The following is a 17,186-nucleotide window of genomic DNA, read 5'->3' on the forward strand; positions in this document are numbered from 1 at the left end:
TTGATGATGATGAGCATCCCCTCATTTCCTTCGTCTAAGTTTCATCCATTTCTTTTATTGCAAGCTCTTTCAAAGCATTGTGACACTCAGGTTGCCACTTGATAGAATGAAGTATATTTGTGGGACTCCCATTAAGAAGTGGTCAACACCCTCCAAACAGGGTTCTCCATCATTACACACCATGATGATGATGATGATGATGTTGAAGAAGAAGAGTTTGGATTTGATATCCCGCTTTATCACTACCCTAAGGTGTCTCAAAGCGGCTAACAATCTCCTTTCCCTTCCTCCCCCCACCACAAACACTCTGTGAAGTGAGTGAGGCTGAGAGACTTCAGAGAAGTGTGACTAGCCCAAGGTCACTCAGCAGCTGCATGTGGAGGAGCGGGGACGCGAACCCGGTTCACCAGATTACGAGTCCACTGCTCTTAACCATTACACCACACTGGCCTATCATGAGTGAGATAAACAGTTGTCCTCCCCGCCGCCTGCATTTTAATATCTTAAAACAGCCTTACCCGAACTGGTGCCCTCCAGCTCTTTTGGACTATAGCTCCCAACAGGCTGGGGCCAACTGTAGCTGCAGTCGAAAACACAGTTGGGGAAAGCTCTCTTGACTCAATCTGCAGCCTAGCTTGGTGAAAATTGATGAATTGTTGCTTCTAAAAAGCAGGACGGCACTTAAAGTCAGACCTAAGCATTACTTTATTCAGCATGTGATTCCCCCCCCATACAAAGAAAGAGTCCAAGATGACCCACTAGTGAAGCATTGAAAAGGCTTCTCTTTTCTTAGCCTGCTACCAGCTTGATGGTTCTGTTGCCATTTCAAGGTACCCTATTATGGTGCCATTAAAGTGGCTTTCAGGTGATATTCAGTGGACTCGAGAACAGGTTAGATATATAGTGCTTTTGGAGCCTTAGGACAGTGCTTTCATCTTGATGATCATAAAAGGGGAAAGAAAGCTTGAAAGATGGCTTATTTTGTAATAGGAGAAGCACATGTCTCTGTCTCGCCCGCCCATCTGAACTTTAATGTTCCTTGCTAGTGTTTAAGGCCCCTAATCCTGCACTATGTCTTTTAAGTTGAAGGATCTGAATCCCTAGCCCTGCCTTTGCATCCTAATTACTGTTTGCTGTAGCTTTTGGGGGCTTTTTAATGAAGATTAGGGGTATCGTTTGATGTATGCAAAGCAGCAGCTGACGAGCAAACACAGCAAATCAGCTGGAGTCTGTCATCTTAACGGAGCATTTCTGACGTGGGTGCTGCAGGGCTGTTAGTGAAAAGGCCAATTCATTTGTCTCCCTTTGAAATAAAAACAAGATCCCTCACGTTTCAATCAAGAGCTGGGCCGGGATGTGTCTGGAAGGCTTTTCTTGGCGCCTAGAATGGCTGTTGCTTCCATAGGTCTTGACACGGCAATGCATGCAAGTTGCGTCCTTGATAACAGTGGAGTGAAATTGGGAGAGCTGGGGGGGGGATGCTACTTGAACAGATGGATCCGGGCTTATATGGTGCTGTGCGTTGGAAACGGGAACAGATTAATGCCACGAGGGGAGACCAAAGGAATGGCAAAAGAGGAACAGAGGCATTTGAACTCATTCATGAATCATTTCCAACTGGTAGCTTTGCCTCTGGGCACAATAAATAATACCCAAGCAGAATATTTATTAAACACATTTTTTTGGTTTTAATAAAGAATTAGAATGTGGAGTCGATAAGCTTTTCAGATACCCAAGCCAGATCTAGCTTCATTTTTCACATCTGCCACTCAACTTGCTTTGCTTATTTGTTTGATTAACATTAAAAAGTTTTCAAGCCAGGAGTTCCTCTTCTAAGTTTCTTAAAGCTTAAGAGTTGCACATATTTTATTTTATTTTACTTTATTGTGTGTGTGGGGGGGTGCTATCTGGAGGGAGAGAAGTTCTTGCTTCTGTAGATGTTGACAGAGTGTTTCTTGAAAACCACAGCCTTAATAACAGTGGATAACAAAATCATGATGGATAAGGCTGCCAGAGGCTAGTAGCCATGATGGCTGTGATCTGCCTCAATGGTCAGAGACAGTACCTTCTGAAAACCAGTTACTGGGAACCTGCTGTTGTGATTGGGTGCTGCTTCAAGTTTTCCACAGGTCTGCCACTATGAGAACAGGATACTGGATTGAATGGACCACTGGCTTGATCCACATCATTTGCCATGATTCTGTGTGAGACAGGCCTCTATCCAAAATGAGCATTAGAGATTAGCAACATGGGATCTTTATGGGATTTGAACCAGGGCCAGATAACATGTTTGCATTTATTGCTAATAAAAGCGTAGGAGAGGCAGAGGGAGTTCAAGCATGAATAATTCTTCTGATAAATAGACAATCACCTGAGAAAATGTTTCAGAGAGCTATTCACAAGCTACAGGTCAAGAGGCAGTCTATATAGCAGCTTCAGAGGTCTTAATGTTGGAAATAGCCAGAGTTTAGTTTGCTGAAAAGGAAGGGATTTGTTGATGTCTTTTCTTCACAGTACAAAAACACCAACTAACCATTTCCAATGCACCAGAACTTCTCATTCTTTTTCAGTGCAAAGCTCCCTGTGCTTAGGACAGGGATGAGGGAGAAATTTGATTCAGTTCACATTTAAAGTTGAATCTACCTAATTCACCCTTTTGGGAACAACATGTTAGTCGAAACACAGCCATCCTTCAAAATGCACACTTCTCCAAATTTTGCAATGCAGTTCTTCAGTCAAGCAATGTGTACGGAAATGTTCATGTTAGTGTAGAGTGGATCTTTTTAAAAAAAGAAAATAGCATGCAAAGATGAATTATATCAGGGGAACACGCTTTGCAAAAATGTCTCTAGGGGGATGAATTTGCATTTACGGAGGAAATTTCATGAGAACTTTTTTTAAAAAGTCAAAAGTGATACAGAAATGTGGAGAACTAAAGATAAGGTTGAGAAAATGAGAAACCTGAAATTGACAGATTCGGCCGTTCCTACCTACCTAAGGGACCTCAAAGCATAGGGGATCTTTCTGGTTATATGTACTGCATCATGTCCATTCAGCAGTTTGTCCTTTCAGCCAGGAACAAAGATAGATTTGGTAAGGTGAACTTTCTGCCCCCTTTTAGGCCTTACTTTCACTTTGGGAGGTTTCTGACCAAGATTGATGAAGGCTCACAAGAAGCCAATACCCTTAACATGCAATTTCTTTGTTCCTAGGCATTTTTTCATACAAATAAAAAAGAGAGAGGGGAGAATTCTCCATATTACCAGCAAACCCATTTTTTATTTTTATTTTTGCTGGCTTTTATTGCAGGTTGCCAATTTGGCCTGTTCAATTTCCAATAACGAAGAGGGTGTAAAATTAGTCCGCATGGCAGCAACCCAGATTGATAGTCTGTGTCCACAGGTAAGCCATATTTGTGCATGAAAAATATGTCTGTGCTTGTATATACTTGGAAGCCTTCTGCAGTATTAAAGAGCATAAGGTGCTTGACATAGAAAAACACCCGGTACGAAGATTAGAGTCTTGTGCCTTCCATTATATTGTTGATTGCCTTGCCCAAATAGCGAAAAATGCATTTGTATACTGAGCCTCGCTTAATGAACGAAGCGATCAAAGCACACAGCTGGGCTTTTAATGTAGTCTTTAATCAAATTGTTCTTTTTTTTCCTCGAGAAGGGTCTCTCTCTCTCTCTCTCTCTCTCTCTCTCTCTCTCTTTTCTCTTTGTCATTGCTCACAAGAACCAATTTTGACTCATAGGTGATAAACGCGGCCCTGACATTGGCTGCCAGGCCCCAGAGCAAAGTGGCCCAGGACAACATGGACGTCTTCAAAGACCAGTGGGAGAAGCAAGTGCGGGTTCTCACTGAGGCCGTCGACGATATCACTTCTGTGGATGATTTCCTCTCCGTCTCAGGTAACACCATCCAAACAACATCCATTAAATGAACAGGTGGAATTGTTCCAGGATGAGTCTTCATAAGCCAAGCCAAGCTTTATCAAAGCTTGAATCACTTCCCTTAGGGCATCTCTAAGTGATTTTTCAATACAATGAAACTATGAAAAACCTAAAAAGGAACAATTGCATATATAAGAACTACACAACACACACACACACACACAGAGAGAGAGAGAGAGAGAGAGAGAGAGAGAGAGAGATTTGAAACAGCAGCATGTGTATAAAATCAATTCAAATCCAATACAGATACCAACATGGATATAAATCTCAACTTATAGGCTTGTTTAAAAAGGATTATATTCAACAGGGCAATAGAGACAGCACCTTCTTGATATATAATGGGAGGCTGTTCCAAAGGGCAGGTGCTACCATCTAAGTATGTGAATCAGCCCATCAAGAACGAGGCCATATTTTATAATGGTGATGCAAAGCATGAGCCATTAAAATGAAAATTGGCTTTCATAAGTATGTAATATAAGAAGAGCCCTGCTGGAATCCAGCCAAAGGCCCATCTGGTCTCATAGCGGCCGACAAGATGCCCTAATGGGAAGTGCACAAGCAGGATCTGAGTGCGAAATCACTCTTCCATCCTGTGGTTTCTAGTGACTGGTATTCAGAAGCAAGCTGCCTCTGACAGTGGAGGTAAAGCATAGCCATTGCAGCTAGTCCACATGGATCCATTGATGGATCCCACACATGTCCAACCTAGTGCTTTTTATATGAATTATTATTATTATTATTAGTTTCATAAGTTTTACACTCCACTTGATTGTCAAAAGCATCATAGCGGTTTACAAAAAGATAAAACAAGAGGCAGAAAATGCACAACAATACTTTAAAATTTGCAAAAGCTAAAATACCAAAAATATCAACAACCTCAGATATGCAGATGACACAACCTTGATGGCAGAAAGTGAAGAGGAATTAAAGAACCTTTTAATGAGGGTGAAAGAGGAGAGCGCAAAACATGGTCTGAAGCTCAACATCAAAAAAACGAAGATCATGGCCACTGGGCCCATCACCTCCTGGCAAATAGAAGGGGAAGAAATGGAGGCAGTGAGAGATTTTACTTTCTTGGGCTCCATGATCAGTGCAGATGGTGACAGCAGTCACGAAATTAAAAGACGCCTGCTCCTTGGGAGAAAGGCGATGGCAAACCTAGACAACATCTTAAAAAGCAGAGACATCACCTTGCCAACAAAGGTCCGTATAGTAAAAGCCATGGTTTTCCCAGTAGTGATGTATGGAAGTGAGAGCTGGACCATAAAGAAGGCTGATCGCCGAAGAATTGATGCTTTTGAATTATGGTGCTGGAGGAGACTCTTGAGAGTCCCATGGACTGCAAGAAGATCAAACCTCTCCATTCTGAAGGAAATCATCCCTGAGCGCTCACTGGAAGGACAGATCGTGAAGCTGAGGCTCCAATACTTTGGCCACCTCATGAGAAGAGAAGACTCCCTGGAAAAGACCCTGATGTTGGGAAAGATGGAGGGCACAAGGAGAAGGGGACGACAGAGAATGAGATGGTTGGATGGTGTTCTTGAAGCTACCAGCATGAGTTTGATCAAACTGCGGGAGGCAGTGGAGGACAGAAGTGCCTGGCGTGCTCTGGTCCATGGGGTCATGAAGAGTCGGACACGACTAAACGACTAAACAACAACAACAAAAATACCAAAACAGATTAAGAGCACCTCAACTTTCTAAGCATCTGGGTAGGCTTATCTGAACAGGAATAGTTTTTAGCAGGTGCCAAAAAGAGTACAGCGAAAGTGCCTGCTTGATCTCAATAGGCAAGGAGTTCCAAAGTGTAGCCACCGCCACACTAAACAATCAAGTTCTTACAGATGTGTTGTGGGTATTGTGCCAATTGCGCCAGCCGAAGTGGTCAAGTGGGCACATGTGGAGTAAGGCAATTTTGTAGGTGAACTGATCCCAAGTTATGGACTTGATAACCTAATAGTAACACCTTGAACCTGGCCTGGTAGCAAATCAGCGACCCGTGCAGATCTCTGAGTACAGGAGTTAGTTCTCATCCTCCCTGACCACTGGTCCTGTTAGACAGGGATGATGGGATTTGTAGTCCCAAAACATCTGGAGGGCCGAGTTTGGGGGTGCCTGAGTTAGATGCTGACAAAGCCTCACTCCTGGCAGTAGTCATGCCACAGCATTCTGCACTAACAGCAGCTTCCAGATCCAGAATGAGGGAAGCCCCACGAAGAGCGCATTACGGCAATCCAGCCTTGAACTGCAACACATAATATTACGCGGGATAAGTACTTGTACCTACGGGACCGCCTCTCCCGGTATGCCCTGCGGAGGACCTTAAGGTCCATAAATAGCGACACTCAAGAGGTCCCGGGTCCTAAGGAAGTCAGATTAGCCTCAACAAGAGCCAGGGCCTTTTCAACACCGGCTCCAGCCTGGTGGAGCGTTCTGTCTCATGAGACCAGGGCTCTGTGGGATCTAATTTCTTTCTGTAGGGCCTGTAAGACAGAGTTGTTCCGCCTGGCCTTTGGCTTAGAATCAGCCTGATCCCTTCCCCCTCTTTCCTTTTCCTTCTATGATGGAACTCCTATTTGGGGACTTCCCTGGCTTTTTTCTGGCCCATGTAGGACCAGTCTGGATAGCTGGCCTTGGTGAAGATTTGACGTTTTCTCCCCCCAGTTTTTGATCTGGGCTTCCACTGAAATGAGGCTGCATTTTAAGTTGTATTTTAATCCTGTTTTTAAGTTGTATTTTAATCAATTGTTTTTTATACCTGACGTTAGCCACTCTGAGCCCGGTCTTGGCCAGGAAGGGCGGGGTATAAAGAAAATTTATTATTATTATTATTTAAAATTTATTATTATTATTACTATTTTTGCCATCCCTAATCTTTATTCAGACCAAGAGAGAGGGAGCCTGCCAATGTTGCAATGAGCTCCAGCAGCCACATGTTCAAGCCTCGCCTTAAACATTTCTAATTTCCCCCCATAACTCTTTTGGCTGTGCATTGCTATGGAAAGCACAAGAAGCACTTTGAAAACTAGCAGAACGGTTTGCAGAGGAAGTTGCCCGGCAACTAACGCTGTAAGACAAATGGTAAATTCTGAGCACAAATGACAACTGTGGACCAAGCAGGCATTTTGGAATTGCTTCAGTTCTTGGCACACACCTCCCAAAATCAGCAAGGTCAGGGACAGAGAATCACCTTCTCTGGGACCATCTGTTCTCCTTGAACCTTGTTTTTTACTCCAGTGGTTCCAAGCATATAGCTGCCATTTGGCAGTCTCAAGCACTCTTTGCTGATAGGAACTATGCCAGTTACTGCATTATCTAGCCAGTTCATCTCCTATGGAATTTTGGGTGCACTCTGCTAAAAAGAAAATGAGAAACTTCTAAGCTTCCCAGTGGTTTATAATGGAAGGGTACCATCTGCAAATAGTCAGGCACCTCAACTTCTGTGCCCTGTTTGGTTTCTTGCCTCTCTGTCCTTGTGGTTACCTAAGTCAGAGGCTGTGGGGGCTGGAGGAGGTTCCATCAGCTGTTCAGCAAGGTTTGGTTTATAGAGGAAAGAGCTTTGTGGCTATGCAAAATGAACAATTGCCACTTCTTCCTCTGGGAGATGTACTGCAAGAAGATCAAAGGAAAGGAGGAAATGTCTTAGCAGGTTTTGTTCCTTGAAGATACATAAAAAGTAGTCCATGTACTTTGCAACTGCGTGCCTGCAATCTCCAGGATGTAGATGCATTTTGTCAATTGGGGTTTCAAATAGCTGTAAGACAGGGCTTGCAGCTTAGCTGTGCATCTACTTCATTTTGCATTCTTCCACTAGAATTACTAGGTTGTTACTAGGTTATTTTTTTGTTTTGTTTTGTTATTTATTTTTATTAAATTTATATACCGCCCTTTATCTGCAGATCTCAGGTCCTTAAAGATACAAGATAAAAACACCAAATGCATAATAAAAACAGGAACAAGAACAAAGCAATAACCCCCGCCTCCCCGCGCCCCCTCCCGCAAACACATTTAAAAGAATATAGGGTCGTAGTCTGAAAGTTTGTGGTAGTCCATCCACAACTGGAATCTAGCCGTTGACAGCTATTTATTTATTTATTTATTTTTATGTACCACCCTATACCCAGACACCTCAGGGTGGTTCACAGAAAATATCACAATATATAAAATCAAAATAAGAACAATAACCCAATAGCACCCCCCAAAACAGAGCCACATTTTAAAAGGGTGTAGGATGTCAAACAGGTCAACCAAAGGCCTGGTTAAAAAGCAACGTTTTTGCCTGGCACCTAAAAGTGTACAATGAAGGCGCCAGGCGAACTTCCCTAGGGAGAGCATTCCACAGATGGGAAGCCACTGCAGAGAAGGCCCTGTTCTCGTGTTGCCAGCCTCCGGACCTCTCAAGGAGGGGGCACATGAAGGAGGGCCTCAGAAGATGATCTCAGGGTTTGGGTAGGTTCCTATGGAAAGAGGCGGTCCTTGAGGTATTGCGGTCCTGAACAGTTTAAACCTTTATAGGTCAAAACCAGCACTATCTACTGGGGTTATGCGGAACTCATATGTTGTCCTAGGTAAATAAATCTTAAGAGTGGGATAAAATGTGTCAAGTAAATAAGGCATGCTGTTGGCCAGGCTGCTTAGCTTCAGCTCTCAGCCGAAATTACTCCTACATGCATGACACTACCTTGACTCTCATTGATCAGCCTGTCAATGAAAAAGGCACGGAATGAATGAATGAATGAATGTAAGAATGAAACCTACCGTCTCCCTCCACTCTGTTGAATCTTCCTTTCCGCTATTGTCTTGGCTACTGCTAACATTTATATTGTATGCTCTTTGGGGGCAGGGATCTGGCAACATTATTATTGTTGCTGTTGTTAATATTCTTATTTCTGTCCTACACGTTTGCCATTCTTTGCCAACAATGGAGAGGGAAAAACACCCTGAAATTTTATGAAAGCTCAAATATCCAGTTGAGTATTCGAACTGAACAAGCTTATGCAAAATAAGTAAATTTAAATGCATAATTTCCCCTGAGAACAGGATTTGGTTTTCTTTAAGGAGGATTTGCAGGTTTTTTTTTTTTCTTCTTCTCCCGTTCATCTCTCCTGGTATGAACAGTGCTGATTATAATAATGAAGTCTAGGCCAGTGCTTAGGGAGGGAGTAATGGTGACCAGCACTGCTAGTGTGATTTCCTTTACACTAGCTATGAACCAGTGGACTGAGGCATCTGCCTTGTGGAGAGATCCACATTTGTCTCATATGACAGAAATCTGTCATATGCCGTTCTTTTATTTTAATTTTGGCTCTGCTAGCCCAACTCCAAGCTTCTTAGTGAAATATTGAGCTTTAGGCTACCTGGACTTTAACCTTGTTCACCCAAGGATTCTCTGGGTGGCACTGGGCCCGTCTCAGTCATCTTATTCCATCCCCACCCACCCTAGATGTTTCCGTAAATTAGGATTTTGTTTGTGATCCATCTCGCAGCCTTGCTGCACAGACAGATCATACCGTTCTTTGAAAGGACCCACACAACAAACTTTCTGTCTTGTGTGTCTCTGTGTGTGCAGAAAACCACATTCTGGAGGACGTCAACAAATGTGTGATTGCACTGCAAGAGGGAGATGTTGACACGCTGGACAGGACCGCGGGGGCAATCCGAGGCCGTGCAGCCAGGGTCATCCATATCATTAACGCCGAGATGGAAAACTACGAAGCTGGGGTTTACACAGAGAAGGTGCTAGAAGCGACAAAGCTGCTTTCCGAAACAGGTGAGTGCAGACAGCAAATGGCTCTTTTCTTTTTCTTTCCATTTAAGGTCAATCAACAATTGGTTCTGTGACCTGTGGCAAAGCTTGCATAGTGGTGCTTCCGACCCAGTCACCGCCAGCCACTACATGTTGAAGCATGTTTGATAGGTCTGAACCTTGGGCAATCAGGCCTGGTGCCAGTGTTCAACCAAGTTGGGCACTCGCCATGACCCCAGGGGCTCAGAAAGGCCCATTACCAGCCAAACCTGGCTGTGCCAAGTTTCCTCACCAGGCCCCAGATGGCCATTTGGGCTGTAGGTAGCTGCTGCTGCTGCTTTTGAAGGGGAGCCAAGCTCTTAATTTACCCAGAATGCAATGCCTTAGGCGCCTTTAGATTTATGAAATTTATAAAACCGTAGAGCTTATAGGCCAGGACAGTACATTTTGGGTAAATTAAGCTGGTGAGCAGTCACCGTTGATGGAAGTCCATCTTAGCTCGTATTAAAAAGCTTTACACCCTGCCTACTCACCTTGAAGACGTTTCTCTAGAGACCCTGTATGGAGGACAGTGAGTGGTATTGCTGTCATTGCTGTGGCGGCAGCAGCAGAAAAAAATAATTGTGTGGGGTAGGATTGTGTATTGTGGGGCTGGGCCCCATCAGCATCAATAAGTCCCCATAAGTCTGGTACTGATCCTGTGTGCTATGTTCTCCATGGGTTTGGTATTTTGTTATGGAAACAGTTTGGGAAAGGTTAATGCCACCCTTACTGATTTACCGATGAAGCGGTACCTTTCTTCCTTGAATGCAGCCTTAAAGCACTCTCTTTATGTGCAATTCATGTTTCTTTTAGAGCAGCACGTGTGAAATCATGAAATCAATATTTAGTGGATTCTTAGTTGAGTTGTGAGTTGCTGCTCTCATGAAACCACAGTTTCTTTCACCTCATACATTCAGAGCATATGTCCCCACTGGCGGAGGAAGGGGTGGGGTGCCATCATGTCTGTCCCCCCCCCCCCCGTGTTGGGCGCCACCCCCTGCAGGCGGCACACCACGCCCCCAGGGCGTGCGCCACACCCCTGCGGGCAGCGCGGCACACCCCCAGGACATGTGCCACGCCCCCACCTGATCTCTGCCACTGTATGTCCCCCCCCCCCAGGAACTGTAGTTTATCTCCCACAGAGCAACAGTAGCAAGTATCCTTAACAAACTATGGCTCTCCTGATTCTCTGAGGGAAGCTGTGTGTTTTATAAATATAGTTGAAAACCCCTGCTGCAAGAGATCCTGATTGCACCTCTTTAATTGACTGGTGCAACTATGGGGAGCAGAGAACTATCCAACATAGTGCCTTCCCGGGGTTCTGGAAAACAACTCACAGCACCCTTGACCAGTGCCAGAGTTACTTATAAGCTAAACAAGCTATAGTTTAGGGCCCCACAATCTTGGGGGCCCCCAAAAAAATTAAAGGAAAAAAACCTGGGTGTACATTTCCAAAATATAACATAAAAAACAAATAAAATAAAACCTACAGATAGCAACAGTGTTTTGTGTTGTGTAGGCTCCTATGATGTAAGTAATTGGCCCAGCCTGCTAGCCTGCTCCCTAAAATATCACTGGCTTGCTCATTTCTATATATAGGGTGCCTACATTCTGTATGGACTAGTTGTAACAATTACTTTGATAAAATACGTACTTCGTTATGTGCAAATGGCTTTAGATACCTATTAGGTCCTTGACCATATTACCATATAACATATATTGAACACAAAAAACAGTGACAATTTGTTGTTGACAAAGGACAGCTGGACGTATAAAGGGCCCCATTACCTTCAGTAGCTTAGGGCCTCATCAAAACTAAATCTGGCCCTGCTCTTGACCATTGACCATGCTGGCTGGTATTGATGGGAATTGAAGTCCAATAGCATCAGGAGGGCTTCATATTGTCCAGCTGTATCAATATCTCTCTCATTCGTGTCAGGGGAAGGAGGCAGTCCCATAAACACACAGAGGTGTGAGCATAGAATCTCCTTTTCCATTGCAGGGAGCAAGGAATATTGCTTTTGCAGAAGATCTGCATATGCACCAGGATGTTCATAAAGTTGTGGATTAGGGCCTTTTAATTGCCTGTTAATAGCCAGTTAGCCCAGACAATGAAACCACCTAGAGGTGTGGACTGGTTTAAATAAATTTATTTATTTTTAAAAAACCACACAAACTGATGAAATGTGCAGCAGGTGTGGGTCTAAAATTCTCCAATGCAAATCCATTTGGGGATCACCAGCTAAGTATTCTCTCCATTTCCATTAGACCCTTCATTAATAAAACGTGAGTGTTTGCTTAAAAAAATAAATAATAATTTTGTATTCTGGCATGCCCAGTGTTCAGTAAAAAAAGAAGAAGACATCTATAATTGCTAAAATTTCAGGTCCAGCATTATGCAAAATTTTGCCTATTTGCTTTTCATAAAACTAATTCACAATGATAAAAACACAATAAACCAAATCTGCAGCAGACACATTAAATGGTTCCATGGCATATTTAATGTGCTCTTTAATAAAGCGTGAATTATAATAAAGTACTAACAGCCCTGTAGTAAATGCGTATTTGGCCAAGCCCCCCTTTCAGGGTTTTTATGCAAAAAGAAAAAGGAAAAAGTTTAAAAGATCTAATTGCTGTGCTGTGCTGACATAGAGTGCCTAATTGCAGATGCCTGGTTTTTCCCCCCAAAAAGTGCACGCTGTATTACATTGTTCATTTGCAAGACGACACAAGAGGGCTCTTTCCAGTATAGTCTGAGAAGTTCTTTTCATACAATTGCATCAAGATCCCTTTGGCATGATAATTTTCCCTGCGTGCGGAAGTGGGTGTGCACAGAATGAATCCTGATGGAGCCACATACATGGTTGTTATCAGTGATGTTCTCGTTGTTTTGCAGTGTAGGTGGGACGAGGGAAGAAGCCAAAGGAGTGGAAGCTTCCTAGAACTTTGGCCAAATCTGCATACTCTAGATTCTGGGAATGATTTTAGCAGTTCTCCTGTTTAAACTGGAATTTGGGAGCAGGGGAACGCAAAGCAGAGGAACCATAAAGAGGGGAATTATCTCATTCCCAGTGCAGAGGAGAGCAAGTAGCACAGTGACAGAGAATCCACATTAAATGTAGAAGGTCCCAAAGTCAATCCCTTGCATCTCCATTTAGAACAGGGCTTTCTACAATGCTGGAGACCTGCTGCCAGTCAGTGTAGCCAATACTGAGCTTGATGGAGCAATGGTTTGACCCAATGGAAGGCAGATTCCTAGGCTCCATACTAAATCAGTTGAAGTGAGTCTAAGTATATTTTATATTTGTATCTATATCTATATCTATATCATCTATATCTATATCATCTGAATCCATACCTATTTCTATTTCAACACCTCCTGTTTTGAGAAGTTTTAAACATTTGACTTTTGATGATGTTTTTATATTTTGTTGGGAGCTGCCCAGAGTGGCTGGGGAAACCCATCCAGATGGGTGGAGTATAAATAAAATAAAATAATAATAATAATTATTATAATTATTATAATTATAATTATTATTATTATTATTATTATTATTATTATTATTATTATTATTTTCCCCTGCTCTCCCTTCTCTCTTTGCAACACTACAGCTGTGTCTGAGCCTTTCACAATTTGTAACCTCTCTATTTGTTCCATAACTACTTTCTTCTCTGGCCTAGCTCTCATGAACAGCATATTAGGAGGCAAAAATGGTTATGGGTGCACTCTGTTAGGTGTGAGCTCCTATGCTGGATTTCATTGTTAATTGTCTTCCTGTGGAGGAGCACTCAACTGTGTGAATCCCCACTTGCAACCTGAAGTGGTACAGTGGAAGCAAATTCCCTTCCTCATCCGCTGTCCGTGAGGATGATCCCAGGTCTCTCTCACTGCACCACTGTCTCACAAGTAACCACTCCTTATTCACTCTGTGTGTTTCCTTTCCTTTATTTGTCAGCCTCCCCTCACTGATCTCTGTACTCCATTCCTGAGCATTATGAGTAATTGACTATTCATTTGCTACAGTCTTCCATTATGGGACTCCTAAGAACATAAGAGGAGCCTGCTAATTCGGGCCAATGTCCCATCATGTCCCACATCCTTTTCTCACAGTGGCCAACCAGGTCCTTGAGGAGAACCTGTGAGCAAGATTTGAGCACAAGAGTACCCTCCCCTCTTGTAGTTTCCAGCAACTGGAAGCAGATATATACAACCATGGAGGCAGAGCTTAGCCATTGTGGCTAGTAGCCAGCGATAGCCTTCGCAGCAGAGTACATGGGGTTCCCAGGCAGTGCCCCATCCAGGCATTGACCGGATCCCAGAGCTGCTTAGTTTCAGCAAGGTTAGTACATCTGCCTTCAAACCACATCCTTGAGACCACACCAGTGAAGGACCCTGAGAAGTAAGAGGGTCATTCAGCATGGCTGATTGGAAGGCTGGCTGCAAGGGGCTGGAAAACCAGGCAAGTATATTACTCTACCTAATGGTAGGGCCAGCTATCTTCTCCACCCCAGCGGCTCCTTGGCAAGCAAGCTATCCCTGTCAACTTCCCGGCTTTAATATGTAGTAAGACATGCCCGTAGTTAAATAACTCTGGTATAACTCAAGTTTTCTATGAAGGAAATTTGCCATAAATCAAATCACATTTCCGTAATTTGTGCATTCTTATCGCTAATATTCACTTTGCCATATATATATTCATGGTAAACCAATGACTCTGATGCTGGGAGAATGCAAATGGGTATGCAAGTAAGTAAGTAAGTTGTTGCTGTTGCACAAGGCCAGATTCTGTCCTAGATCCTTAAACATCCTATTGTATTCGACCCACATGTGGGTGAGACCATTTTGTACTCCATTTGCTTCCCCACTTTTTCTTTAATTGAACATTTATTCATTTTCAAATGAGGAGCTTTGGAAGATCTAGAGGGGAACTAATTTGAATGATAATAGAAAAGGGGGAACTGGGCACAGCCCTCTCTCATAATTATTATTTACACTTTCACAGATCTCTTCAAGGAAAGCATCTGGATGTTGAGCTGGAAAAATCCACACAGCCTTGCAAAGTGCTATTTTTCCCCAGCTGTTTTTCTGGGGTTAGGCTAGGGTGTATTTTCTTCTCCTTCTCATTTGTGGAGGCATCCATGCTAAGGAGATATATGGAGGAAAATAAATTCCTACCGCAGTGCAGGATAGCCTGAGTTCAAAGAACTCCAGATTTAACTAAAACCCTGAAATGAGAGCTGGGCTACATGCTACATCGATCACATCAAAAGCCGCCACAAGTAAGCAGGCTGTCATTTCACAAGAGGAGATTGACAGCCAGTAAACTGGGGCCGATAGTCCCCTTTCCCTGCCCAGTGTTTATCTCGGCTTATCCCAGGTCTCCTTTAGCAACTAATTTTCCCTGCTCCTACCCTCCACCCTACCCCATCTAGGGACACTTAGCAGCTAAAGGAGAGATGATATCACTGAAGATAACAGAATGGGCAAGAAGCCAAACAGGTCTGTGATCCCTGCTATCCTGGTATTGTCAGAATTTCCAGTAGCCTAAGTCTGGCTTACTCACCACCGTCATTTTATTATTTGTACCCCGCCCATCTGACTGGGTTGCCCCAGCCACTCTGGGGGGCTTCCAACATATACAGAAAGAACTCCTGAACTGCCTCTCCTGATTTGAATGGAACAGAGAAGCAGACCTAGGTGTCATCAGCATGCAGATGACACCTCACGCCAAACCCTGATGACCTCGCCCCACAATTTCATATAGTTATTGAAGAACATAGGGAACAAGAATGATCCTGCAGAACACCACACGTCTGTTCCCACAGTTTTGAGCAGAAGTCCCTCATTGCTACCCTCTGGAAGCAACCTTGGAGGTAGAAGCAGAACCAGGGCATGGCAATGCCTCCCATTCTAACCCTCAGTGCCACTCAAGGAGAATACCATGGTCAGTGATGTTGAATGCCACAGAGATGTCAAGGAGAGTGAACAGGGCTGCAGTCCCTTCATCCCTCTTCTAACAAAAGCCATCAACCAGGGCATCTAAGGATCTGAAACTGGATTGAAATAGCACCAGGAGAGTTCTTATCTGAATTCACAAAGATTGATTTTCCTAATCATAGAATCATAGAATCATAGAATCATAGAGTTGGAAGAGACCACAAGGGCCATCGACTCCAACCCCCTGCCAAGCAGGAAACACCATCAGAGCACTCCTGACATATGGTTGTCAAGCCTCTGCTTAAAGACCTCCAAAAAAGGAGACTCCACCACACTCCTTGGCAGCAAATTCCACTGTCGAACAGCTCTTACTGTCAGGAAGTTCTTCCTAATGTTTAGGTGGAATCTTCTTTCTTGTAGTTTGGATCCATTGCTCCGTGTCCGCTTCTCCGGAGCAGCAGAAAACAACCTTTCTCCCTCCTCTATGTGACATCCTTTTATATATTTGAACATGGCTATCATATCACCCCTTAACCTCCTCTTCTCCAGGCTAAACATGCCCAGCTCCCTTAGCCGTTCCTCATAAGGCATTGTTTCCAGGCCTTTGACCATTTTGGTTGCCCTCCTCTGGACACGTTCCAGTTTGTCAGTGTCCTTCTTGAATTGTGGTGCCCAGAACTGGACACAGTACTCCAGGTGAGGTCTGACCAGAGCAGAATACAGTGGCACTATTACTTCCCTTGATCTAGATGCTATACTCCTATTGATGCAGCCCAGAATTGCATTGACTTTTTTAGCTGCCGCGTCACACTGTTGGCTCATGTCACGTTTGTGGTCAACCAAGACTCCTAGATCCTTTTCACTAATCAAGAGGGACATATCAAGGAAAAGCCAGGGGTACTCAAGACATTCCAAGCAAGTGGAGAAACGGGAATCATGCTCAAGATTGCACCAGCAGGGTAGGGCCACAGGAATGTGCTCTCGGCAGCAGCGGTGATGTCAGTTACCAGGAGGAGCAAAGTTGGGGCTTCACAGGAACACTAGTAGTAGCAATGGATTGATTCTCTTAGAGCATCTGCCCCCCCCCAGCCTCTCCACTGCCTTGTTCTTCTCCCACCTTGTAAATGACAATGACTTTGCAGCTGAGAGGCTATTGCTGCAGCTCCTGCTTACCAGGAGAGCCATTCCTGACCGTATCAGCCTAAATTTCAAAAATGATTAAATTTTATATATCACCATTTGTCAAAAGGCCACAGGGCAGTTAAAGTAGCATAACTACATAACATGAGATCAACTCAATGCAAACAAACAATACGGTTATATAAAGCATAATATTTCCTTCTGAATAATAAGGGAGGGGGGAGCTAAAAGGGTGTCTCTCTTCTTGCCTCTCTGCTTGCTTGAAATGTCTGAAGCACCTCTGGGGTTCCCTTTATGGGGCAGGGGGAGTGCCATGCTATAGCTCCTCCCCTCAAGACCTCACCCCCTCTGATGAAGAGAGAGA

General features: G+C 43.8%; 1 protein-coding gene across 4 annotated transcripts in view; it reads left to right on the forward strand.

The window, feature by feature from the left end:
- CTNNA2 (catenin alpha 2) overlaps positions 1-17,186 on the forward strand; it is a 417,182-nt gene that overhangs the window by 323,347 nt on the left and 76,649 nt on the right. For all 4 annotated transcript variants that reach the window (XM_082236383.1, XM_082236385.1, XM_082236384.1 and 1 more), the window contains 3 exons: positions 3,310-3,402; positions 3,758-3,914; positions 9,526-9,726. In XM_082236383.1, coding sequence (XP_082092509.1) covers positions 3,310-3,402; positions 3,758-3,914; positions 9,526-9,726 — 451 coding nt within the window. The remainder of the gene's footprint in view (positions 1-3,309; positions 3,403-3,757; positions 3,915-9,525; positions 9,727-17,186) is intronic.

Source organism: Podarcis vaucheri, assembly GCF_965113315.1.
Source record: "Podarcis vaucheri genome assembly, chromosome: 9".
Taxonomy (NCBI): Eukaryota; Metazoa; Chordata; class Lepidosauria; order Squamata; family Lacertidae; genus Podarcis; species Podarcis vaucheri.